Source organism: Vulpes lagopus, chromosome 9 (assembly GCF_018345385.1).
Source record: "Vulpes lagopus strain Blue_001 chromosome 9, ASM1834538v1, whole genome shotgun sequence".
Taxonomy (NCBI): domain Eukaryota; kingdom Metazoa; phylum Chordata; class Mammalia; order Carnivora; family Canidae; genus Vulpes; species Vulpes lagopus.
The window spans coordinates 46,267,718-46,293,722 of NC_054832.1; the positions used below are offsets into that span (position 1 = coordinate 46,267,718).

The window sequence follows — 26,005 nt, forward strand, 5'->3', positions numbered from 1 at the left end:
TAAGTACAAAAACAAAAAAACAAAAAAAACCAGTATGCCCCCAACCTTAGTACTATAACAATAGTAGTAATAACAACTGCAGCAGTTTATAACTTACAAAGCTGTATCCACCTCTCAGATGTATCCTGAAGTCATCTACTTACCCATCTCCCCAGCTACTGCCAGAATTGCATTTGTTTCCTAAACTGCCCCCACTTTACTCATATTTTCTCCAATTAATTACCGACACAGTAGCCAGACTGACACTTTTCTAACCCAAATCTGATCATATCACTTAGAGGTTTAAAACCTTCCCCTGCTTTCCGTATCTCACTCATGCATATTAAATCCTGTAAGTTTTGCATTACTTGATCATGTAAACTTCTAGACTTGCTCCCTCTTAGCCAAAGTGGCGTTCTTTCAGTTCCTTGAAAATGCAAAGCTCATTCATGCTATTCCACCTCTTACTGTGAAGCAATTCATCCCAAAGTTTAGTGGGTTCAAATGACGACAGCATTAGTTTTACTCACAAATCTGTAGTTGGGGCAAGGCTCAGCAAGTGTAGCTTGTTTCTGTAAGCACTCTCACAGGCTGGGAGCTAGAACCATGCGATTGTCCATTAGTTGATGCTGGCTCATTGGCTGGGACTTCACGTGAGAATGTTAGAGGGAATCTCCCTGTGGTCTCTGTATGTGGCTTGGGCTTCCTTACAATATGGAGGCTGGGTTCCCAGGGTGACTTTCCAGAGAGAGAGATAGAGCCAGACAAAAGACTTTCCTAACATAGCCTTGAAAGTTGGGCAGAGTCTCTTCCTCCCATCATACTCTGTTAATCAAATCAAGTACTAAGAGTAGCCCATAACTAAAGGGAGGGGAAATTAGACTCCTCCTTTTGATGGGACTAGTGTCAAAGAATTCGTACACCTGTTTTCAACCCACCAGCCATGCTTCTGGGCGTATGTGCCGGCCCATCTCCCACCTTAGTGTGAACTTCTTTCTCTTTTTTCCTTTGCTTTCTTATTTTTTAAAGTTTCAGTTTGACTCTCAGTTCATGTGTCTTATATTCTAAATCTAAATTAGATCCTTCGGTTAGATTTCACAACACTGTTTAAAGCACTTGTTACAATCTGAAATGATGTATTTATTTGAAGATAGCTTACTTACAATTAGTCTTCCAAGAGATCAGTCTGAAAGCTCCAGGAGACCAAAGGCTACTTGACCTCAAGGTGACCTCAAGGTGACCTCGAGGCCTGGCCAAGAACTGGTGCATAATAGGTTTTCAGTAAATATTTCAGTAAAAAATAGTGCACTGTGGAAGAGGTTTCTTTGGTTCATTTGCTTTTTTAAATTCCTTCTTTAGAAGAATCTGAAACACTTCTTATGCTTGAGAAATTTTAATTTCCATTCATTAATCCTAAAGCATATATATATTTTAAATGCAGGGTCTTATTTTGGAAAAAAAAACAGTAACAACAAAACACCTATCTAATTGTCACAAAACATTTATTCTCCAAATTACTTTAATTATAATAGATGATACATTCTTCCAACCTTTATACTATGTTATTCCCTTAAAAAACAACAGTTTTACATTTCCAAGAAGTATACACCTTCTGGGGCAAAGGATGCTTTCAGTATTTGGGAGCACAAGATTGTCCCTGGAGATAGAAAGCTGATTGGTGAGTACTGGAAGTTGTAATACATGTGTTTTTGTTGTTGTTGTTGTTTAAGATTTATTTATTTGAGAGAGAGAGCGTGCAAAGGAAAGTTGAGGCAGAGAGAGAAAATCTTCAAGCAGACCCCGTGGAGTGTGGAGCCCAAGACAGGACTCTGTCTCACAACCCCTGAGATCATGGCCTGAGCCAAAACCAGGAGTCTGATGCTTACCCAGCTGAGCCACCCAGGCACTCTTTGTTGTTTTTAAATATTATTCCATTATTCACTCTGCTGCTGGAGTTTGTCAGGAGAATCTATCCTTATTAATTGTCCCTCCCTGCTTCAAAATTAAATGCAAAACCTAGTGCTTTCAAAATCTCAATATAATAATTAATTGGCACAATCAAACCTCTTTTCTTACCATTTGGTGGAAATCAGAAAGAGATTTTCCTTCAGAGAGCTCTGCTGTTTTGAAAGAAAGAAGTTTCACTTTTAGAGAATAAGTATACTTTGCAGCCTTTTGAGAGGTCCTTACTCTTTGCTAGTTGGTCGTAATGGGTTCTGTTGGATAGACAGGTAATAATATCATTCACTTCTCTTTTTTTTTTCTTTTTTTAGATTTTATTTATGTATTCATGAGAGACACAGAGAGAGGCAGAGACACAGGCAGAGGGAGAAGCAGGCTCTGTGCTGGGAGCCTGATGCGGGACTTGATCCCAGGACCCCACAATCATGATCTGAACCAAAGGCAGATGCTCCACCACTGAGCCATCCAGGCACCCCTCAGTTCTTATTTATGTATTATTTTGGGGTTGTTTTTTGTTTGGTTGGTTGGGCTTTTGTTTTTTTTTTGTTTGTTTGTTTGTTTTTTTGTGTGTGTGTTCCACTAAAATGCCCCACTGCCCACAGATGAAATTCAGTTATGTGAAATAAGACAGCTGATTTCTGACCTAGAATGGCCAGTTTGGGTCATCCTTAATCTTACATCATAAAGGCTAGTTTATCAAGGACTTACTCTTCTTGGCTTCCTGGCAATTGTTAAGAACAAGAGCCATTTTAGATTCATACTGAGACATATCTCTGGATATCGCCTACTTGATCTGTGGCTCTGAGCATGTTGATTAACCCTTCTCAGGCTGTTTCCTCTTCTGTAAAATGAGATAATGATACCCACCTCACAGGCTTGTGGTGATAATTATATGAGTGAGTGTTTTAAGGAGATGAACACAGCACCTGACTTAAATAAATGTAAGCTCTTGGTGTGTTGTTTGCATTGACTGTCAGTACTTTCCTGAAAGCAATTTTCAAACAGTAAAAACAATTCCACATTGATTTTTATCTGCAGGTGTAGGGAAGGAAGTTGAATCTGAAAAGACAAAGATAAAAACTGCTAAGTGCTTTCCTAACATTGACCCAAACTGTCACTCATATTTTACCTTGTTTCCCATTTTGTAGAAAGATTCTGAGGTGACTGGAAGTTACTAACTTTTGCTATGTATGCGATGAGCTGAGGTTTAATTGTGCACATTTGGAAATGCCTAGTTGTATATGTGAAGGGAGAATGAATAATTGGATAGTTAACCCACCAGTGGGTTAACCAGGTTAACCCAGTGGGTTCTCCACTTACCTAGCCTGTGTAATACCTGTACTTCAGCTCAGAAAATTGTTCTAAGTATTGTGCCTATCATGTTGGATGAGATATATAAAGATAAAGAACAAATACATAAGTAAACAAAGCTACCATGCAGTGATCATGTTAAGTGCAGTGTAGGATTTCCAGGATGCTACATGGTGTTGGTGGTAGTGGTAAAGTGGCATCAGGGAAGGTTTCTTTGAGGAACTCTAATTTGAACTAAATTTTAAAGGATGGGGAGAAATGTGTTTTTGTGTTTCATACATGGGAAAGGTAAATGCAGTATCCCAAGGCAGGAAAGAATTTAACTGGTTCCAGGGGAAAAAAAAAAAAAAAGACCATATTCCTGCAATATCAAAAGGGGGTACTATGAAAAGAGGTTAAAGATTCGACAATGACTATGCATAGACTTGTAGGCCACAGTAAGGAATCTGAATTTTACATTCAGTCACTGGGAAACTACTGAAGGTTATAATCAAGTGAATGTAGTTCCTTCATCTACATTTAAAAAGATAACTCATATCACTAAAAAACAAAAATAATAACAAATTTAAAGAAAACACAGAAGATAAAAAGTATTGGTGAGGAAGAAGAGATATTGGACTCCCTTGTGCACTACTGGTAGGAATGTAAAATGGTGAAGCCACTGGAAAACAGTAAGGCAGTCCCTCAAAGTTGTATGTAGATTTTACCGTAAAATGCAGCAACTCCACTTCTACATATATACCCCCCAAAACTGACAGCAGGGATTTAAAAAGGTATTTGTAGACCAGAGTTTATAACAGCATTCTTTATAATATCCAAAAAGATGGAAGCAGCTCAAATTTTGATGGATCAATGGGAGTGTGTGTGTGTGTATATATATATATATATATATATATATATATAATGTAATATTGAGCTTTAAAATATGTATATACACAAAATGTGTATATAAATACAGGGTAATACCACTCAGCTTTAAAAATGTCACATATTACAAGTTGTAACATGGATGAACCTTGAAAACATCCTAGATGAAATAAATCAGGTGCAAAAGGATGAATACTGCACGATCCCACTTATACGAGTCACCGAGGGTAGTTAAATTCATAGAAAGTAGAACAGTGGTTGCCAAGGACTGGGAGAAGAGGGTAAAGGGGAGTTATTGTTTAATGTATATAGAATTTTAATGCATGTTGTTTAATGCATATAGGAATTATGATGGAAAATTCTGGAGATGGGAAGTGGTGATGGATTCATAACAATGTGAATGTACTTAATGCCACTGAATTGTTAAATTGAAAATGGTTAAAATGATAAATTTTGGGTTATGTGTTTTTTTAATTAAAAAAAAAAGACAACTAGTTGGATAAGGAGAGAGAGGTGGCAATATGAACGCAGAGGCCAGCTGGAGAATCTTGTAATTTTTGGTCGTAAATGATGGTGCCCTCAACAAAAGGGTGTCAGCAGAAATAAGCTTTTGTGTTTGAGGTCAAGTTGGGACTAAGGAGTGATGATGGATTAGATAGGAATGAGGAAAAAGCAAATTTAAAGATAATTCTGTATTTGGGGTTTAAACAGCAGTGTGGTAGCAGTCCTGGCATTAGAGCAAGGTCAGGGTTAGAGGGTTAAATTGGTCTGTCATCAGCACATAGATGGCATTGGAGGGACTAAATCTAGAAGAGATAACCAAATAATAATAATAACAATAATAATAATAATAATAAATAGAAGGATAACCAAGGAAGGTGTAGATACAGTTGACCAGCTACAACATTAAAGCTACTATAAGAAAGTGCTGCATAAGAATTAATGAAGAAAGGGCACATCTCTGGCAAAGAGGGTTTCTGTGGGTTTTTTTTTTTAAGCTGTAAAATTGAAATGGCCATGAATGAAATATTCTGGCATGGAAATAAAAATATTAATTGGGCTGGGCAGATAAAATTGTGCAAGCATGTTTTGCATTGGTAATTAAACCAATGGAGGTAGGCATGAGTGTTGGACCCAGAGCGTGTGCCACCACTGTCAGATGTGCTTTCATGATGTAACATGGGATGGTTCGGTGGCATAAAAACTGAGCACTCTCAGTTACTGTAGATGTATTTTCACACAGTCTGCCTTCTTGTGTTGAAATATGAATGGGTCTCCCAGGATTTACCAGGATCCAGACAGATAGTGGGGTCTTTCCACATCTAAGAGGCTGTCTACAAAAACAGAGAGAGCCGGGTGTGGGTATGGGTCAGATCTCTGAATACGGATCACTCCTCCTATATTGGTGCATCCTTGGGGAAGTTATTTCATTGTTCTGGGGTGTATTCTATCATTTTTAAAACAGAAGTAGTAGCGTGTAAGTCATAGACGTTTTACAAGGGAGAAAGATAACGCATGGGTACGTGGTTAAGTAAAGGAATGGTTGCCGCTCTTATGGACCTCTCTTGAGAGTGGGACATAAATTTGAGTGTAACCAAAGAATTCCATGGAACAAAGTAATGAAGGCATACTTTAAGATGAAATCACAAGTGGCTTGGAAGTCATTCTAAGGAATTTATTCTGTGCGACTTGAGTAGCTTCAATAGCATATGACAGGAAGGAAGAGCTTGGGAATTGTCACAGTCAGAATATAATATATAGATATTGATAAACTGTCTTCTCATCCCTTAGGGAGAGTAAGTATATCACACTGGAGAGAACTTAAGGAGTAGCTTCATTTTAAAAAATTGAGTACTTTCTATCAGACCAGTGATCTCCACACTTTTGATAGCCAATCTCCATCGATCAATTTTTTTGAACATTTATCCTCTTATTTATAATTCTATTCATTTTTTGAAAAGATTTTATTTAATTATTCATGAGAAACACACAGAAAGAGAGGCAGAGACACAGGCAGAGGGAGAAGGAGGCTCCATGCAGGGAGCCCAATGAGGGATTTGATCCCAGGACCCTGGGATCACGCCCTGAGCCAAAGGCAGATGCTCAACCACCCAGGTGTCCCTATAATTCTATTCATGAACAGATGTGGTAAGCATTGCATATGTTATGAAACATACTCAAAATAGAAATATTAAGTTGAGTTAAGGATGACATAAAATTCTAAAATATTTTTTGTTTTATCTATTAATTGTATTTATGTTGTTTTGTTCCTATTAGGACTATCAATTATTATCTTGGGAAATTCTGTGGCTGACTACACTACAATATCGATTTAACACTTTGAAATGCAGCAGTTTCAAGACCCATTTAAAATTACCTTGGCCAAAAAAGATACCTCACCATCTCACAAGGAAACACACATGCAACTGGAAAAGTTATATCATTAGCTGATTATAACTCAGGAGCCACATTTTATAATCCTGTCCATCAATTATGCAAAAGTTCTTTGGTAAAATTCAGACATTTCCATCTTCTGTGATGTCTGTCAGTTGTTCCAGAAAACTAATCAGATGTTGTATTTTTGTATTTTCAACAAATGGGCTTAAAATCCCACTAAAATTATTCTTTTTGGCAGGTTATTTTACAGGTAGAAAATTCTGTTGCTGGAATTATTTTATTTTATTTTATTTTATTTTATTTTATTTTATTTTATTTTATTTTATTTTATTTTTAGATCTTATTTATTTGAGAGAGAGAGAGAGAGCACGAGCAGGGCTGGGAGTGTGAGGAGTGTGGGGATGGGGATGGGAGGCACAGAGGGTGAGGGAAAAGCAGACTCCCTGCTGAACAGGGATCCTGACGTGGGTCCTATCCCAGGATCCTGGGATCATGTAAAGGCAGATACTTAGCCAACTGAGCCACCGAGGCACCCTCTGGAATTTTATTTTATTTTTTCTGTTTTTATTTTATTTTATTTATTTTATTTTATTTTATTTTATTTTATTTTATTTTATTTTATTTTATTTTATTTTATTTTAATATTTATTTCTTTTTAGAGAGTGAGAATGTATACCCAGAGGGGAGGGGCAGAGGGAGAGAGAGAGAATATTAAGCAGAGTCCACCCCCCTGCTCAGAGCCTGACACTAGGCCTAACGTGGATTTCCATGTGGGGTTGGAGCTCACGACCCAGAGATCATGACCTAAGCCAAAATTAAGAATCAGACACTTAACTGACTGAGAAACCAGATGCCCGTATTGCTGGAATTTTAGAGTAGGAAAATAAGAGAGAGGTGGTGGTCGTGGTTGTTGTCTTAAGTAAGTTCTATTTTATTTATTTATTTATTTATTTATTTATTTATTTATTTATTTATTTTTAAATATTTTATTTATTTATTCATGAGAGACACAGAGAGAGAGAGAGAGAGAATGATAGAGGGGGGCAGAGAGGGGCAGAGACACAGGCAGAGGGAGAAGCAGGCTCCATGCAGGGAGCCCGACTTGGGACTCGATCCCAGGTCTCCAGGATCACACCCTGGCTGAAGGCAGCACTAAACCGCTGAGCCACCCAGGCTGCACTTAAGTGAGTTTTAATAGGTGAAGTATTTATACCTTTTGGAGTACAAAGTCATGTGATAATGGTAACATGTCTAAACATGCATTTTTGACATACTGTCTACATGGCACATCTTTCTTTCAAAAATAGTTTCTTTCACCTACATTGCTAAAACATCACTTTTATCTTGAGACACATTTACCTTCACAGTAGCTATTACCCTCAAAGTATGTACTATTTGCAGCCAATTGCCTTTAACTATTTATTTTTATTTTTTTTTTAATTTTTTTTTTTAATTTTTATTTATTTATGGTAGTCACAGAGAGAGAGAGAGAGAGAGGCAGAGACACAGGCAGAGGGAGAAGCAGGCTCCATGCACCGGGAGCCCGATGTGGGATTCGATCCTGGGTCTCCAGGACCGCGCCCTGGGCCAAAGGCAGGCGCCAAACTGCTGCGCCACCCAGGGATCCCGCCAATTGCCTTTATAGAAAAGGACAACACTGTTGTCTTTTTGTAAAAGGAATGCATAACTTAAGTTTGACAACTCTTTAAAGTACTTTTTCATAAGATAACCAGGAAACGTACATATGGTACAAAATATTTTCTTGGTCGTCCTCCATCATATCACAAAGTTCTATGTGATGTCTATTTTTAAGGTGATATATAACCCATAAATCCATTTAACCTGTCACAGAAAAATAGTGGTAGGTTGTAATGTGTTAGAATCAAACTAACTATTGAAGGTGATTCTGTAAACCGCTCCACACTGTGGAATTTTATCTCCTTCCTCAGAACACCTGATGGAATGTAGGCAACAAATAAATGTCTGTCCAGGTGAGGGCTCCAGTGTCAATCTCAACAATTAAATAAAAGTGAAGTTTATTTCTTCTTATTTTATAGATAGGCATATTCACGCATGAATGTGCGGATGAACACATTACATAAAATGTCGTGGCCTTTGGGCCTACGTCCCAAGGGGACATTTTGTCCTACGTTGAAGACCCTGAGATTAATCTCCTCATCATTTTTTGGTGTTGATGAGATTGAATCTGCCTCTAGCAAACAGAGCAAGTTGAGTTGATCATCTACCTGACTTGAGGCTCAAGGACATGGCTTTTAGAAAATTCACAGGATACGTTGCCCAGTGCTTCCTTCAATGAGGATAGAGAAGCACAGATTTGAGGAGAATTTTACTGTATTTAGATTTGTGCAATGATTTCAACATCATGATTTCAATCATATTAGTGATTAATACAAGTAGTTACTTTTTTAGTTGTTATTTCTGTCCACCTAAGAAAATGGGGATGGTGAAATGATATAAGGCACTGCTGTTGTTCATTGTTGGTTGAGTTTTGTCTTTTTGAGGTTTTTTGGTCTTGTTTTGTCAGTGTGTATGCATATGTACATGCGCATTATATATCCATCTTTTTTTTTTTAAGATTCCATTCATTTACTCATGAGACAACAGAGAAAGGGTGCAGAGACCTAGGCAGAGGGAGAAGCAGGCTCCCCTTTGGGAAGCCGGATGCGGGACTGGATCCCAGGACCTAGGCATCTTGACCTTAGCCAAAAGCAAATGCTCAACCATTGAGCCACCCAGGTGCCCCCATATCCATCTTTAAAAACGTAAAATACACTTAGGAAAAACCATGAAAGACAAGGAAGGAGACCAGTAAATCACAGTACTCTAGCTTTCTGGTAGAATGACTAGCATATGATAGAATCCCAATTAAAAACAACTGTTTTGTTTTGTTTTGTTTTAATTTGCTGGGGGTATTTTGTTTGTTTGATCACTGGAGCTCAGCCATTACTATTTGGGGGGATTTGTTCCCATAGCTATGAAGTACAAAGGGCAGTTCACTCATACGCAGAATGGAAAATCTCTCCCTAGCCTTTATATTCTAAGTTTTTAGTTTCTATCATAAATTAGAGAATTTCATGTTAAGGTGGAAAATATGGTCATCATTACCATCATAATTTTTACTAATGACCCAGCTGTTTTCCATCTCCTTGTCCAAATGGCATTGTCTCTTGATTGCTAAGATGTTCAGTGGTGTAACTTTTGGTCCTTCCACTGTTTGATTTCCACTTAAGAAGCCACTTAAATAGACAGTAAAATTCTAAAGGGATTGAATTCTATGTGTGCAATTTTGTACACTGATTCATTCATGGTAGGGAAAGGATGGTGATTTAGAACCCATTTAGAATGAACGGAAAGGCTAATTTCTGCCTCATTAACTTATCCTATGAATTTTCAATTTGACCAATGCTGAATGACTACTCCCACATCAGTTTAGTTTTTTGGTTAATAGGTAGTCATAATTCATATTTATAGCCACTCTTCAAACTAGAAAAATTTTCTAAAATTTAAGGCCCCTAAATTCTGCCCTTCCTTATAACTATTAAATATGTGCCATTTCAGGGGGAAATGTCCTTAAGCCTTTGGTAATTCTGTGGGTAAGACCACAAAACAGGAGATGGACACTTTTTAGTTGTTAATTTTAGTCAATAACAGAATTTAACAAATAATGTTTACAAGTCTCATACCTAAAAGTGGAAAACAACTTCATAGAATTGAAAACTATTAAAAATGCTTTCCTTCCATTTATCAAAAAAATCAGCTAATTGTATCAGAATATATGTTAACTATTACATACTAAACATTTTTGTTAGCAAATATGTTAAAATTTAACATGAATTCAATAATTTAAAAAATCATATCCCAAAATAATTTAAAAATCATATAATTGTGTAAATTGAAGTGATTGTTACTGTATAAATATAAAATACTATAAATAAAACTGTTACCGTTGCCCTTTTCCTTCCATATTGATTGCTGTAATTTGATCATCTGATCACTGGGTACATGGGATGAGGGAACAGAAGGCTAACTGAGGACAAAGCACAAGCTGACAGCCCACAAAGACCCACCCACCAGACACACACACACATACACACACATATTGTAAGTGTGACATTTATCAGGCATTCTTGGCTGCCCTAGAGCTAAGAGAAACAAAAAACAAATAGTTATCGTTAATTTACAGAGTTTATATGGTTCTATAGCTTGAATTCAATAATTCAAACAGTTTACATTTTGTAAAACAGTTTACAAAATGTTTTAGTGATTTACCAGAAAAAAAAATTCTTACCAATCTAACTTCCAGAAGGAAACTCCCAACCATCTTAATGTTAATGCTTTACTAGAGGGAAAAATAGCCTTAACCTGACAATGGCAAGGCCTCCAATACCTTGTAGGTCTTCTGAATACAAAAATTCTTTTGAAAACCCCCCTTTTCCTTCCCTCCCCCAACTCTCAGGTATATAATCAGTCACCCCTTACAGTCCCAGAGCAGCAGCTCTTTCTGCCCACGGATCCCGTCCCTGTACTTTAATAAAACCACCATTTTACACCAAAGACGACTCAAGAATTCTTTCTTTGTCATTAACTCCAGACCTCACCCCACCAAACCTCACCTATATTCTAAAACTACATCATGTGGACTTTGCATTTGGCCATACCACACATTAGCTGAAATGAGCTATACCTGAAATAACTGGCTTAGTCACAAATAGACATTGTGGTCTGGCAAAGTGATTTTTCAAGTTAAATAAAATTCCAAACCCTACCTCCTTTCTCTTCACCTTCAGTAATTTCCCTAATTTCTAAAATATATCCCTACCTGTCCTAATAAATTCACTAGTTTATTTAAATTCTCTTTGGAAAAAATATCTCAGCATCATTTCAAGATGTTCACTCCATATGTTGGATCCTGCCAGTGGTGGAATCTTAATCTGGTTCTTGCACTGAGTAAATGAATAGGAGTAACTTCATTTTATATGAGGTCATTGATACACTTATTAGCTTTGACAACTGGAGGAAAATTTACTCCTCTAGATTTTAACTGGTCTGAGAAACTAAATAATATATATGTATTCTAAAAAATCCTCTGTTTCTATTTACTGTTAGCTATGAGAACTGCTACTGTCTCCTTTTTGTTGTTGATAACCATCTTTCCGGATACTGCACTGATATATGGGTGTGGATAGCTGAGTCGATTAATATAGGTTTCCCCCATATGGTTACATGAAATATTAGTGACAAAGATATTCTTTCTTAAGGAATTTAATAAAACTTTGCATGCCTGCCACTCCTTTTTTATCCTATACAGTCTGGTAAAGGCACTATCTGTTTCATATTCTGTTGGCACAGAATTTAATATTTAAATGTTTCCCTTTTATTGCTTGGTAAGTCTTCTGGCTCTGCAGAGAACAGCACTCTTCTGGTTGTTCCTCCATTTGAATAATCACTAAGTGCAGGAAATTGGTTTTGTCTCCAAGATAGGAAGATAATTTGAATATGTTAATAACACAGGGAAGGTAATTCAAGGTTAGAGACTTTGTTGCTGCATTTGAGGTTCTGTGGGGGCCTGTTCTCATGATAATGACACAGGCTAACCCACAGACAGTACATGGAGTCAAGTTTTGCCTCCAAAGAGACTTGTTTCTTGATAGTATCCAGTGTTCTCAAATGCGTGTGTCAATCCAGTAAGCAAAATAAGGCAAAACAAAGAAAACAAAAGAAAAACAAGTTGTCTATCCTCACGACTCTGATTACTTACATCTCACCTGCATTTCAGTGTTGCCCCATTCCAGTGACAAGTCTTTATTTATTTATTTATTTATTTATTTATTTATTTTTATTTTTTTATTGGCGTTCAACCTGTCAACATACAGACCAACACCCAGTGCTCATCCCTCCAGTGCCCGTCACCCAGTCACCCCCATCCCCCACCCACCTCCTCCTCCACCACCCCCAGTCCATTTCCCAGAGTTAGGAGTCTCCCATGTTCTGTCTCCCCTTCTGACATTTCCCACCCATTCCTTCTCCTTTCCCCTTAATTCCCCTTCACCACCCTTTATATTCCCCAAATGAATGAGACCATACAATGCTTGTCCTCCGATTGCCTTATTTCACTCAGCATAATACCCTCCAGTTCCATCCACGTTGAAGCAAATGGTGGGTATTCGTCGTTTCTAATGGCTGCGTAATATTCCATTGTATATATAAACCACATCTTTATCCATTCATCTTTCAATGGACACTGAGGCTCTTTCCACAGTTGGGCGATTGTGGACATTGCTGCTATAAACATCGGGGTGCAGGTGTCCTGGAGTTTCACTGCATCTGTATCTTTGAGGTAAATCCCCGGCAGGGCAATTGCTGGGTCGTAGGGTAGGTCTATTTTTAACTCTTTGAGGAACCTCCACACAGTTTTCCAGAGTGGCTGCACCAGTTCACATTCCCACCAACAGTGTAAGAGGGTCCCCCTTTCTCCACATCCTCTCCAACATTTGTGGTTTCCTGCCTTGTTAATTTTCCTCATTCTCACTGGTGTGAGGTGGTATCTCATTGTGGTTTTGATTTGTATTTCCCTGATGGCAAGTGATGTGGAGCATTTTCTCGTGTGCTTGTTGGCCATGTCTATGTCTTCCTCTGTGAGATTTCTGTTCATGTCTTTTGCCCATTTCATGACTGGATTGTTTGTTTCTTTGCTGTTGAGTTTAATATGTTCTTTATAGATCTTGGATATTAGCCCTTTATCTGATACGTCATTTGCAAATATCTTCTCCCATTCTGTAGGTTGTCTTTTAGTTTTGTTGACTGTATCCTTTGCTGTGCAAAAGCTTCTTATCTTGATGAAGTCCCAATAGTTCATTTTTGCTTTTGTTTCTTTTGCCTTCGTGGATGTATCTTGCAAGAAGTTACTGTGGCCAAGTTCAAAAAGGGTGTTGCCTGTGTTCTCCTCTAGGATTTTGATGGATTCTTGACTCACATTTAGATCTTTCATCCATTTTGAGTTTATCTTTGTGTATGGTGCAAGAAAGTGGTCTAGTTTCATTCTTCTGCATGTGGCTGTCCAATTTTCCCAGCACCATTTATTGAAGAGACAGACTGTCTTTCTTCCAGTGGATAGTCTTTCCTCCTTTATTGAATATTAGTTGACCATAAAGTTGAGGGTCCACTTCTGGATTCTCTGTTCTGTTCCATTGATCTATGTGTCTGTTTTTGTGCCAATACCACTCTGTCTTGATGACCACAGCTTTGTAGTACAACCTGAAATCTGGCATTGTGATTCCCCCAGCTATGGTTTTCTTTTCAGGGACAAGTCTTAACCTGAGCAGGAACAATTTTGAGAACTCAGAATGATTAGCATGCATAAAATAATCATATGATGGATCGAGCAAAAAATTTGCTGGTGACCCTGTGTATACTCAATCTTCACATCAGACCTGCAAATTCAACATTATTTCCCCTGAATGCCTGTGTGAGGAAGTTAATTCCTTACCTATCCATCCATCAGGTGCATTTGAGAGCACTGAAAAAAAAAACATCAAGAGACAAACAATCTCAGAAGGCAAATGTATTTGCTGTCACCCAGGAGAATAGTATTTTCAAAATAAAATTTAAGACATAGATATATTTCAAATGACAATGTTTGAAGATGAAGTCTATGGTGTGGTCTTTAAGGAATAAGGTATACCTTCAAATATTGTTTTGTATATTTAACTTCATTTGCTATCAAGTAAGATATTAAAGATTGTAATTTAATAGAAAACAAAGGTTTTCTCTGTTGCTTCTGTCATATTTCAATTTTTAAAATTTCCTTTTTACTATTCTAGATTGACACAGTGCTAAGGCCACCCACCTTGCTCTATTTATATAAGGGTTTTGTTCTATAGAAATAGAATAAGGTTACTTATACCAGAGTTTCCTAGACTTCTATGATGATTATGGGCCAGTGTTTGAATCTGATCTACACTGTTTATACCTGATATTCATTCATTGGTGACCTCAAGAGTCAGCATTTACAAAGCCCTAGATATTTTGGGCAATAGTGATTTGTCTACCATTGATACGGAGTGTACATCCACCTTGTATTTGGTCAGTTTTACCTCACCATGTTGACCGACTTCGTCTCCTCCAAGAAGCATTAGAATCTTACGTAGGGCTGTTGGGTACAGATTTCTTTTCTCCATCATACCAAAAATGATCACTCTCAGAATTCTGTGGTGTCAACAGCCTAAAGGAAATAATAGAAGACAAAAACAAACTCAAGAGACTATGCTCTCTCAGTGATGAAAAGATATTTAAGCAATTATTTATTTTTCCCTGCAGTTTCCATAATGAGTATTGGATATAAAGAAGCCCTATGGATCCAATTAATGCTTTAGGCCACTGTAGGTATAGTTACTTGTTTTTTATATCCATCTAGAGTACCATTGTCCACAGCGGTTTTGTTTTAATAAGAAATGTTATTGACGGCTTGCGAGTTTCATACTCTAACCTGACACCGATATCCTTGATTTTCCACTGTTTTGTGGGAAGATGCGTTGCAAGTTTCCATTGCGAGTTATCCCTGGTCAATTTTTCATGATGTCTGAGATTTCTTGGTTAACAAATAACAATGATATGAAGAATGGTAAACTCAAGGTGACCCATAATCTCAATGACAGTTATCTGATGAATAACAAACTTTGACTATAAAATGGTAGGTCCCGTAGCTTTTCACAGTTAAAAAGAATTGTTCACTTCTCAATCTTTTAGAAAACTGACTTTCAGATAAGTGACATAATATAAAAGAGAACCTGAAGAAAAGTCACAATTTAATTTTTTTTATTATTCCAGCTCATTTGTTTGAAAGGGTAAGGCATAAATCAATATGTATTTTTGCAACATGCTATTTTTTCATTATCCATTTAGAATTTATATATTTTCATAGTCATTCTATTTGTATATAAATCACAGGGTTTATTATTAACAGTTTCCTCTTTGCTGTCACCTTAAACGTGGTTGCCAGTAGCTTAGCACCCATGAGTAACCTAGCAACAAGTCAGCTCTCTAACAAGTTAGAAATAAATGCAAACAAAGTGTTATGGAAAAAAAGAGTTCAATTTCAGAATACTAGTGCATGTATAACGTTAAAAATCAAGATGAAATCTTCTAATTTGAGGGAAATTGCATTACAATAGGTATTGAATTTTCTAGTAAATAATACATTGCCAGTGAAATCTTTTCTTCTTCATTCAGAAAACAAATGGAATCTATTTCAGACTGCACCACTGTTGACTAGGTAACTGAATATATGTGTCTTCCCTGGAAGCCTATTCATTACAGATTAGATGAGAGGAGTGTCTTGGCATGTTTTCACTGTGTGGTAGATGAGTTTACTAGATGGAGTTTCGACAAAAAAACCTCCCTGACAGTGATACATTGTTGATCCCTTAAATAGTTTTAGAATAAATGTTTTATTTTATTTTCGAAGGTTTGTGCTTAGAGTACTGAACTTTTGGGGGCATCATTTTCTTGGAAATACTACAAATGAGTCCACCTGGTTTTATCACATGTTAAGACTTTTGGTCTATTTAATATACATTTCATTTGCTGAAATTTAGCTTAATAAAATTACTGTTTATTTTCGCTGAGAAAATAGGTCTCCTGTGTTTGAGCTGTCAGGTCATAATGGAAGTATATCAGGGATTGAGGAAAAGCTGTAGTTTCACAGGGTCATCAGTTATATGATGAATCGACCCAGGTGGGGAGGGAAATACACACTGGTGAGTTCCTTCCATTAAATAGCGCAGCTTCTATTCTGTGAGACAGGAGGAATTATTTGGCCTTTCTCAATTTGACAGGCAGTTCACTGCACTGCAAGAAATCTTTGTGCCCCACTGGAAGATTGAGGTATGGGACTGAAGGATAGGCTATGAGCTGAACATATGATTATGCATTTAAAATGAATGCATAGAATTGTAGAACTGGAAAGCATCTGCTCTCTGATGAAAATTATTTTCCCCACATACCCTGAGTTTTAGGTTACTTTAAAAATCTGACCTGAAATGACTGAATTATTGTTATATTCATGATTGGGATGTGAGCTCAACTCTGACATCTATCACTTTCCACACAGATCTCCCTTCTTTGGGGAAGAGGAGAATAAAAATCGTAAGATCCTTAAAGAGAGATCGAAACACACTTACAGCAAGATAGTCTGATTTTATTTATATATGAGATTGAAGTGACTTACATTATTTGGATTGAAGTGAGTCACCTTTAAATATTCTTTCACGAGAAACACTTACCTACCCTTGAAGACATGTAGCTACAATTGAATAAATCAATTGCATGAAATTTATACTGAAAATGTCTTGACAGAATAATATGGCCTATACTGTTGATGTTACCCATGATGGCTGTAGTCCTTGGTTAGTTGTTCAGGAAAGTGATATTTTAGATGTGGCATATGCACATTAACTACCCTTTTTGGCATAGATGTCTCATTGGGGCCTTATTGAGGAAAAGGTACCATCCCTTATTTTGGGAAGTTGAGTTCCTAGAGGGCAGGGATCATCTTATCTGTTATTTTATCTGGTACTGAGTACAACTTCTTAAGCTTGCAAAATGACTAATCTTTTTCTTTTTCAGTTAATGTTTGTAGGTGTGTTAGATCCATGACGATCACCCAAATTATATTAAACTACAGCATATTTATTAAAAGAGATAAAACACTTAAATACATACCCTTGTAGAGGAAATAAAGTTTAAAGATCCACTATGGACATACCTTAATTACTGTAAAATTATTGCTCAATTGTGACATTGAACTGAAAGGAACTGTACTTATTGCAGGTTTGGTTACAAAAGTACGGCTACCTTCCACCAACTGACCCCAGAATGTCGGTGCTGCGCTCCGCAGAGACCATGCAGGCCGCCTTAGCTGCCATGCAGCAGTTCTACGGCATTAACATGACGGGAAAAGTGGACAGAAACACAATTGAGTAAGTAATGGCATCTACTCTCTTTCCTTTTGTGGTCCTTGAGCCCAGCTTCATAGTCTGAAAAAGCCGTAGTCAACTCCACCAACTACAAGTGAGGCAATTCATCTCATGTCTCTTTGCTTTGGAATTGGACCTGTCGTAACCCTACTCCCCTAGGATGTCAGGTTGGTCCAAGTCAAATTTACCCATCTGACTTTAGCAACACATTTTCAAAATAGGGGGGAAAAGGAACAATGAGAGTCAAAGTAAATGTACCATTGAAACTATTACAGGAAGGGCTATAGTCAGTGATTTGTTGGCTTGTGCTGCTGGTGCAGACATGTTGGACACATCTCATTTCTGTTAAGTGACATGATATCAGTAGCTTGAAATTGGCCAAATTAGAAATATTGACTCTAAGAAAAATGGGAAACAACACAAATCAGGGCTCTCTTTGAGGGGAAGGGTATTAGAGAGTCAGTTAACAGTTTATTAGCCTCCTAGTAGTGGTAATTCTCTATGGCAGTTAAATCAAGGAGAGGTTAACTGCTAGTCTGTCCTTTCAATGTTTTATTAGCAAATGGCTTGTTTTTACTACGTATTAATATTTGTTATTTTATTTGTTATTTTATTGATTGAATCATCAATCATTTGTTCATTTATTTATTCAACCAATAACTCCTTACTGGGCATCATAACTCCTTACTGGGCATCGCATCTGTAAAAGAGGCATATGCAGATCAGAGGATAGAGTTTCTTCTTGAAAGGAACTTCCGAGTTAACTGTGTAGCTAGACATAATCACAAATTATTTTGCCACAGGTACACTGTAAGTTCTGTAACATTATGAAACAGCATTATTGTTTTTGGACAGCAAAGGAGGGAGTGATTAATTCTTTCAGTGCAGGGAAGAATCATCTGTGTTTATTGGGTCCTTGATACAAAGTAAATCTACTTCATCATGTAATATGATCATCATACATCAACTCTCCACAGTAGGGAAGACAAGGATACATTTTTCTTCTACTTTTTCAAGTAAAGAAACTGAAAGTCAAAGGCTAAGTGAATTCCAGAGTAGTTGCAGAATCCAGACCTTTTGGTGTTTAGTTCAAGAACTTTCTACTATATCTCATGTTGTGGACCTCAAGAAATGACACATTTATTTTTCTTTTTAAACCTTAAATACCTGAAGTTACTTGTCCCAGATATATATAATTTTTACATGTTAAACTAATTTAATATATAATTTAAAAATCACATTTTGCCTTCTAACACTTAGAGCATATCAGTCATACTATTTCTATTTCATCAACAGTACAAGTACATAATAAAAGGCTTGAAGATTTAACGTCAAATCAGCTTGGAAAAAAATAAATATAATTACTTCTCCTAGCATTTTAAGAGATACATAAATATTAACTTTGGTATACCATCTTGGAAAATAGAACCAAGAGTTAATATAATGCATTCTGCAAGAATGAGAAACTTGTTACCAGTATTGGGAAGAGAGCTTAGATATTTTGAACCTGCTGCCCTCTATTCATTACAACTCTCCATTAATAGTGTCCTAAATAAATACAGCTTTAAATTAATTTTAGTTAAAATTACAAATTAATTTTAAAGATAGCTTATTAAGTTAATAAGCAAGCCCAGCATTTTGTTGCTGTATAGCACAGAATTCTACCTAAATCATGCTTTTAATCCCAACATTTTACAAAGTGCTCTGAACAGTTTTTGTGCTCCCTAATGTTGAGCTGTTTTTCTCCAATTCACTTTCTTGGAACATATGACACAGTTTTTAAAAATACAATAGATTGAGAACTTGGGAAACAAATTCCTTTGAATCTGCTTATTACCAGATATTAAAATTCAAAAAGCAGAGTTCTATAGAAGGTGGCATCTGTGTTTCCTCTCAGTTTTGAGAGCTCCTGCTGGTCATTGGGAAGACTCAAGATGGATAGTCTGATTTTCTAAGATAGCTGAAAAAAGGTCTTTGTCAGAAGATGATGGAAGAGGAATGTGCAGAGGATTTATTTAGGCCCCTCATGTGGAAAGGGTCTGAACAGTTTTTAGTTGTTTTCTGTCAGGACAATGTCAAATGCAGAGGTGCAGAAAAGGACATGGGTCTTTTTCTGCCACACAGTGGCTCAGATTCCAGACGAGGAGAAATGATTGTGTCAGTGTGTAGGAGTGAAAGTAGCATTTCTGTGAATTACAGCATTGTAGAGAAATGATCAACTGTAGAGACAACCTTTAATTTAAAACCAGCCAGTATTTTGATCTGTGTTCTTTAACCAAACTTTGTTCTAATTCAGTTTTTTCTTTCTTTTTTTCTTTTCTTTTCTTTTCTTTTCTTTTCTTTTCTTTTCTTTTCTTTTCTTTTTGTCTTTTCTTTTCTTTTCTTTTCTTCTTTTCTTTCTTTCTTTTCTTTTGGAATTAGGAATGCATTTTTTCTGTTACATACAGTATTATTCCTAGGTGAGCCCACTAAAGCCTGGTCAAACCCTTATCATTGTCCCTTCCTTAGATTGGCCTGCTTCCTCTGTCCTCTGTGGCACTCACCATTGTCCCTCAGGAGAGAAACCCTGTGGCTTCATTGGCCTTCTGTTTGGGTTTTTTCCGCTGATGTATCCCCAATCTTGAGGTGGTGTTGCCCAGGTTACTCAGCTCAAATAGCATACTATTTTTGTAAGTATAATCCCTATAATCATGCTACTTAAGCAATTCTCTGTACTTTTGTAATCTCAAATGAATGTGTAGTAACAATCCATGCTGAAATTGTACTCTATTATTTTACATCCTCAAATTATAAAGTATGAATTTTTACCTAAACCTTATCACATAAAATATGGGCTACAATTAGAGACCTAAAATTACTCCTCAGTTTTAAAATAATACCTTAAGATTCATTTTCAGATGCTATAAACTTTTATCTAATTGTAGGCTCTTAATCAGGATCAGTTGTTTTTTAATTAAATAATTATGTCTTCCTTTGTCAGACATTTGATGCATTTAATCTATAATTCCTGGATAATTAAAAGTAATGATGCAGTTGTGGTGATCTCTATGTTAAAAAAATTAACCATTTTCAAGCAACAAATTTAAGTATTAAATGGCATATTTTATTGCTTTTATATCAGTTAGCTTTGGTGTTGGAGAGATAGTAATGAATACTTACCCTCTATCCCAAAATGATCTCATTATCATATGTTGTAATGATTCTTCAAAATTATGGGTTGCTTAGCTAATTTTTGTAAGCAAGCTTACTTAAATTCCTTACTAAGTGAAGCAATTTATGTTATGCATGAAAAGGATTATATTTAGCAAGGAGAGGAAAAGATAGCGAGACAATAATGAAAATGAGTTTAATGTATTTTTACAATATTAATGATAGGTATTTTAAAATTTTAATTTGTCTCTTAATGTGTGCACATTATCATGCATTGAAACATGCTAGACGAGATGTCATTTTTAAGGTAACCTTTCTTTTTTATCTTCCCCCCATGTGTATGTCTATATATATACACGTACATATATGTATACACACATATATATGCAAAAATACACATGTGTTTGTACATATATAGGATGTTCTGAGTAATTCTATTTAATTTATTTAAATCATGCAGAGAAATTTATCTTCATTAAAATTAATTTAAAAATGAATGTGTAGCTTTTTTCAAATAACTATTTTGAACAGTGGTATTTGATTTCTCCTAATCTGAGAATTGAAATATTTATTTAGATACAGCCAGAATCATGAGTTTCGGGGTTTGATTTTCAGTATGTTTCATGATTTTCAGTCATTTGTCTAAATTATCAAGTTAAGGCTCTCTTTCAATCTAGGTATAAAAGATAGGCTCATCAGTAATTAAATTTATTTTTCCTGGGATCCCTGGGTGGCGCAGTGGTTTGGCGCCTGCCTTTGGCCCAGGGCGCGATCCTGGAGACCCAGGATCGAATCCCACGTCGGGCTCCCGGTGCATGGAGCCTGCTTCTCCCTCTGCCTATGTCTCTGCCTCTCTCTCTCTCTCTCTCTCTCTCTCTCTGTGACTATCATAAAAATAAAAAAAAAATAAAATAAAATTTATTTTTCCTTATTTCTCATTATAGCAGTAAGACTGAAACACTATAACGTTATAGGATGGATCAGTCCTTATTTTGGTAACCACAGAAGCAATGGTTGATAGTTAAATCAGCCTTACATTCCCCTTCTGGAAGGTGAAAGGTGAAAGCTGAAATGAGAGCTGACACTAACTGAGCTTTTTTTTTTTTTTTTCACATTGCAGATCATGGAGGCTTATTATGTCTATTCTCTATGGTCAGGTTTTCAGTAACTTGGTAGTTTCAGCTTGTGAATGACGTGTGTCCATGCAGGTAGTTCATTAGTTGATAGAAAAAAGACACTCGGGCCACGAGTGAGCTGTCAGGCTATCTACACTTGGAGCCTGAGTTAATTTACTTTTAAAAAATATTCTTAAAAAAATAAATAAATAAAAAAAAAATAAAAATAAAAAATATTCTTCACAACTCCTGGACTTTGTTCTATGAGTACAAACAAAACCTAAGGATTTTTGAAGTAATAAAAATAAGTATGTTTAAAAATTTATGAAATGATATTTTGAGGACAACTAAAAATAGTAGATATGACTCTTATCTTTCATTAGAACATGGAAAAGTCTGGAGCATAGAAACCTGCTAAATATATTATGCAGCTGGATGAACACTTTTCTTCCAATACAAATCCATAAAGCACAAGATATAATTTTGTGAGTTTTTTTTTTTTTTCTCGTGGTAAAGGTAGGTGTATGTCCACAGATCCACTGTGTGGTACAGCTCTCCGCTCCGAGGGACACCTTTCTGATTGTATGTATTTTACTGAAAAGCTGTCTTCCTGTAGCCCCACTACTGGGGCACCAGGTGTGCAAACTAAACCTGAAGGCGTCTTTTATAGTCATGCAATGAGTGGCCCTGAATGTTTGACTTGAATACCCAAGTCTTTAAAAAAAATTACTGAAACCAATGGATACTGTTTCATATACAGTGACTCTTTTTACTGCAGATTTGTTTAGAAGTTTGTCGCTACTTTATTTACATAAAAGGGTAGTGTATCTGTTGATACCTGTATTATCAAAATATCAGGATATCTTTGTTTTGAATAATGAAGTATGTTAACAGATAGGTCAAGGTGAACTGAAACGTTAATATCAGTAGGCTTCTACTGCTACTGCTTCTGCTGCTAGTACAGCCACTTCCTGATGGTTGTAAAATAATAATAAGTATTATAAGTTGATATTCATAGCCATTACTATTTGCCAGGCACTGTTCTAAGTGTTTCACATGATATAACTCATTTAATCCTCATGTTAACCCAATAATATTATCACTTCCATTTTGTAGATGAAATGGAGAAACAGAAACAGTAGCCAAACCAACGTCACAGGGCTAGTGAGTTGGTGGAGGTCGGGTGGGAGCCTTAGCAGCCTGGCCTAGGATCCCTGCTCCTAATGTTTGCAATATAACCCCTCTCCAGAACCCTGATTTCAGATATTTTTCCGTTTTAAGTTCAGTTAATTTAAAGAAACCGCTAATGATCTGCCCAACTAATTTGAAAATGCTCTGGGTTCTAAACAGTTAAGTCAATACTGCATATCAGTATTACATTTATGAAAAATGAGGTGGTGCCATAATATATATACCTCGAAAGTACAAAATGACTTTCTTGTAACCCCCTACCCCAGTCCCAGTGCCCATTTCCATGTCTTTGTTTGCTTTGCAACATCAACTTAAAATTCTTAGCAAATGAGTCAGTCAAGAAACACATGTATATGAGCTGTGTATTGACACACAGAAAAATAAGTATGTTATAGCAATGGCACTTTCACAGAAGAAGCACCGCTTGAAAATAGTGCACACATGTGCATACACACACACACACATTCTCCTCAACCCATGTTTCTTTCAGGTGATACAGTTGTTACTTTATGTGAAACAATCAGTCAATTCTACTTGTACATACAGAGTTTTGCACTCTCATGTACAAATATACATGGGTTTTATCAAACTGATATATAAATGACAATATTCGATTTATGATAATTAGAAGTACATCCCAGTGTCAGACTCTACCTGAATAACAATATTAACTTGCCAACTCTACCTTTAGTATTAAACATTTAAAACATTGATGAGTCCTGTTAAGCACTAATCATTATTTTTATCCACCAAGAACTGTAAAAGTTTTAGTAAAAAGAACCTGACTCCTTATGAAATTAAAGAATAATTTAAATGTCTGGAGTCACAAAAGGACCTGAAAACCAATTTAGCTCAGATACTAGGTGTCATATTCAGTGGCATGATGTGCTTCAGTCATATTTTGGGGATTTTCCATAATTTGATAAATAATACCTGCTAATATCTCTATGCCAGAATATTTGGGTACAAATATTGACAAAGTTAACATAGTATGTTCTCAACTCGACCAACCCTTAATATAAAAGAGTTCTTTGCATTAAGTTACTCATCAATATTGGATTATTCCTATTCTTATGTTTGCTTCTTACACTTAAGTCATGTACTTTGTGATTTAGTTTTATATAAAACTGTCTACACAATGTCCATGCAATAAGCACAGACCTTCTTCAAGGCACAGACCTGGGAAGAGTTACAAAGTCTTCAAGGAACGTGGATAGTAAGGCAGATCAGCATGTACCAAAAAAAGACATGCAGACTCCATTCATTTGCTTCATTTTCCTTATTGAAGATTTCACTGGGTATTGGCCCGATTCCTGGCTCTCTGTTCTGACTCAGGCCAGTGGAAGTTAGACACCAAAATTGGAACACATAGTGTAATCCATGCTGTGTTGTGGTGATAAACTGTACCTGTGTGAATTGAATAATGAATAATGTTTAGGATTCTCAGTGTGAAAAAAGAGAAAAGGTTATTCCAGACAGAGTTCCCTGCATTACAAAGGCAGAAATGGGTTTAGTTCTGTAGGAACCTGAGTGGATCTTGGAAAGTAGGGGCACAGGGTATCCTCCGTAAGTAGGCCTGAACCAGATTCTTTCTATAGAAGCACTTTCATGTCCAGAACATACAGAGAACACATCTGTGCTCTGGAAAGATTTATGTTTAGGAATGAGAAGGAAGGAGGGAGGCATTAGTGAGAAAGTGAAGAGAAATTTTGGAGGCAAAAGAGATTGCCTCCGATTGATTAGATGTGAGGAGAGAGTAGTGGAGGATACTGCCTGGGTATCTAGCTTAGGCATTAGAAGGATGTTAAGACTTTTGGCTGAAATCAAGCATCAGAGAAATTGGTACAAATCTGGGTTGGAAAATCATTTTTTTTATTACATGTAGAATTAGAAGTAATGACAGAGTGTCTTGACAGGGATACAACAACACTTAAGACATTATATAGTAATTTTTTAAAAAAATCATGCATGTCTTATCTATAGGCTGTGAACTCAGGAAGGGCTTCTTGCCTTATCTTTTTAGTTACTTTTTTCTTTATATCTCTTAGCATGTTATAAAAGCTGAAGAACACTATAGGATGAATGAATAAGGATGGAATGAGTAAATAAATGAAGAAGTTGCAACATAAGAAAAAATATATTTAATGGGCAAAAGCCTAAGAAGTATGTAAAGAATTCAGCAGAGGTATCTTTCAGCACAAGAATTTAATACTCATCCATAAAAACCCTATCCTTTGAAAGATGCAATGCTTCACTGAGAAAATTTTTACTAGATCTAACATATGCATGACTTAAAATGGAAATTTATATTAATAAATTTAGTTTTCTTTTCAATTGCTACCTTCCTCTTTTAATTTTATTGATTTTTAAAGTAATTTTAGACAGTATGTTCTCATTGACAATACATTTTATCCTGACGATAGGTAATTCCATTTTGTCAAATTTCATCCCACTATCCATTTCAAAATGATTTCTCTTCCCAGAGTGCTAACTTAAAGATTTTTCTTAGCAAAATGTAAGTGTAACCACTTCCCACATTTAGTAAATTTATTCATATTTAATAATTATATATTATTTATTCTCTTACTCTTTTAGTGAAATAAGCATAAATACCTGCCTTAGGGATATTACAATTTTTGCTGAGAATATAACTAATGAAATACCCATATGTAAAAGCCACTTAAATCATAATAATACCCCTCAAGCTTAGTATTTGCTAGTTAAATCTCTCTCACAGTATATAATAAAAACTAATGATTTTTCATTTAAAAAATACAGAGTGTCCCTATCCACTTATTCATTGAACATCTCTTATATTCCAGGGATTGTACAAGATCCTAGGAGTATATACATCCCCTGCCCTTGAATGTTTACAGTCTAGTGAAATATCTCTCAAACAAAGTGGTTTAGGAATGTCCTAGGGGTGTTAGTTAAAAATAGGAGATCTCCATTCTCAACTCTACAGAGTTCAAGTCCATAGGACCAGATAGCCTTGTAGGAGTTGGGAGAGTTTAATAAATGGAAAGAGATTTTCTGAAG

General features: G+C 36.2%; 1 protein-coding gene across 1 annotated transcript in view; it reads left to right on the forward strand.

Moving 5' to 3' along the window:
• MMP16 (matrix metallopeptidase 16) overlaps positions 1 to 26,005 on the forward strand; it is a 293,094-nt gene that overhangs the window by 125,867 nt on the left and 141,222 nt on the right. The window contains exon 2 of the mRNA XM_041769632.1: positions 17,365 to 17,513. Within this exon, the coding sequence (XP_041625566.1) occupies positions 17,365 to 17,513 (149 nt within the window). The remainder of the gene's footprint in view (positions 1 to 17,364; positions 17,514 to 26,005) is intronic.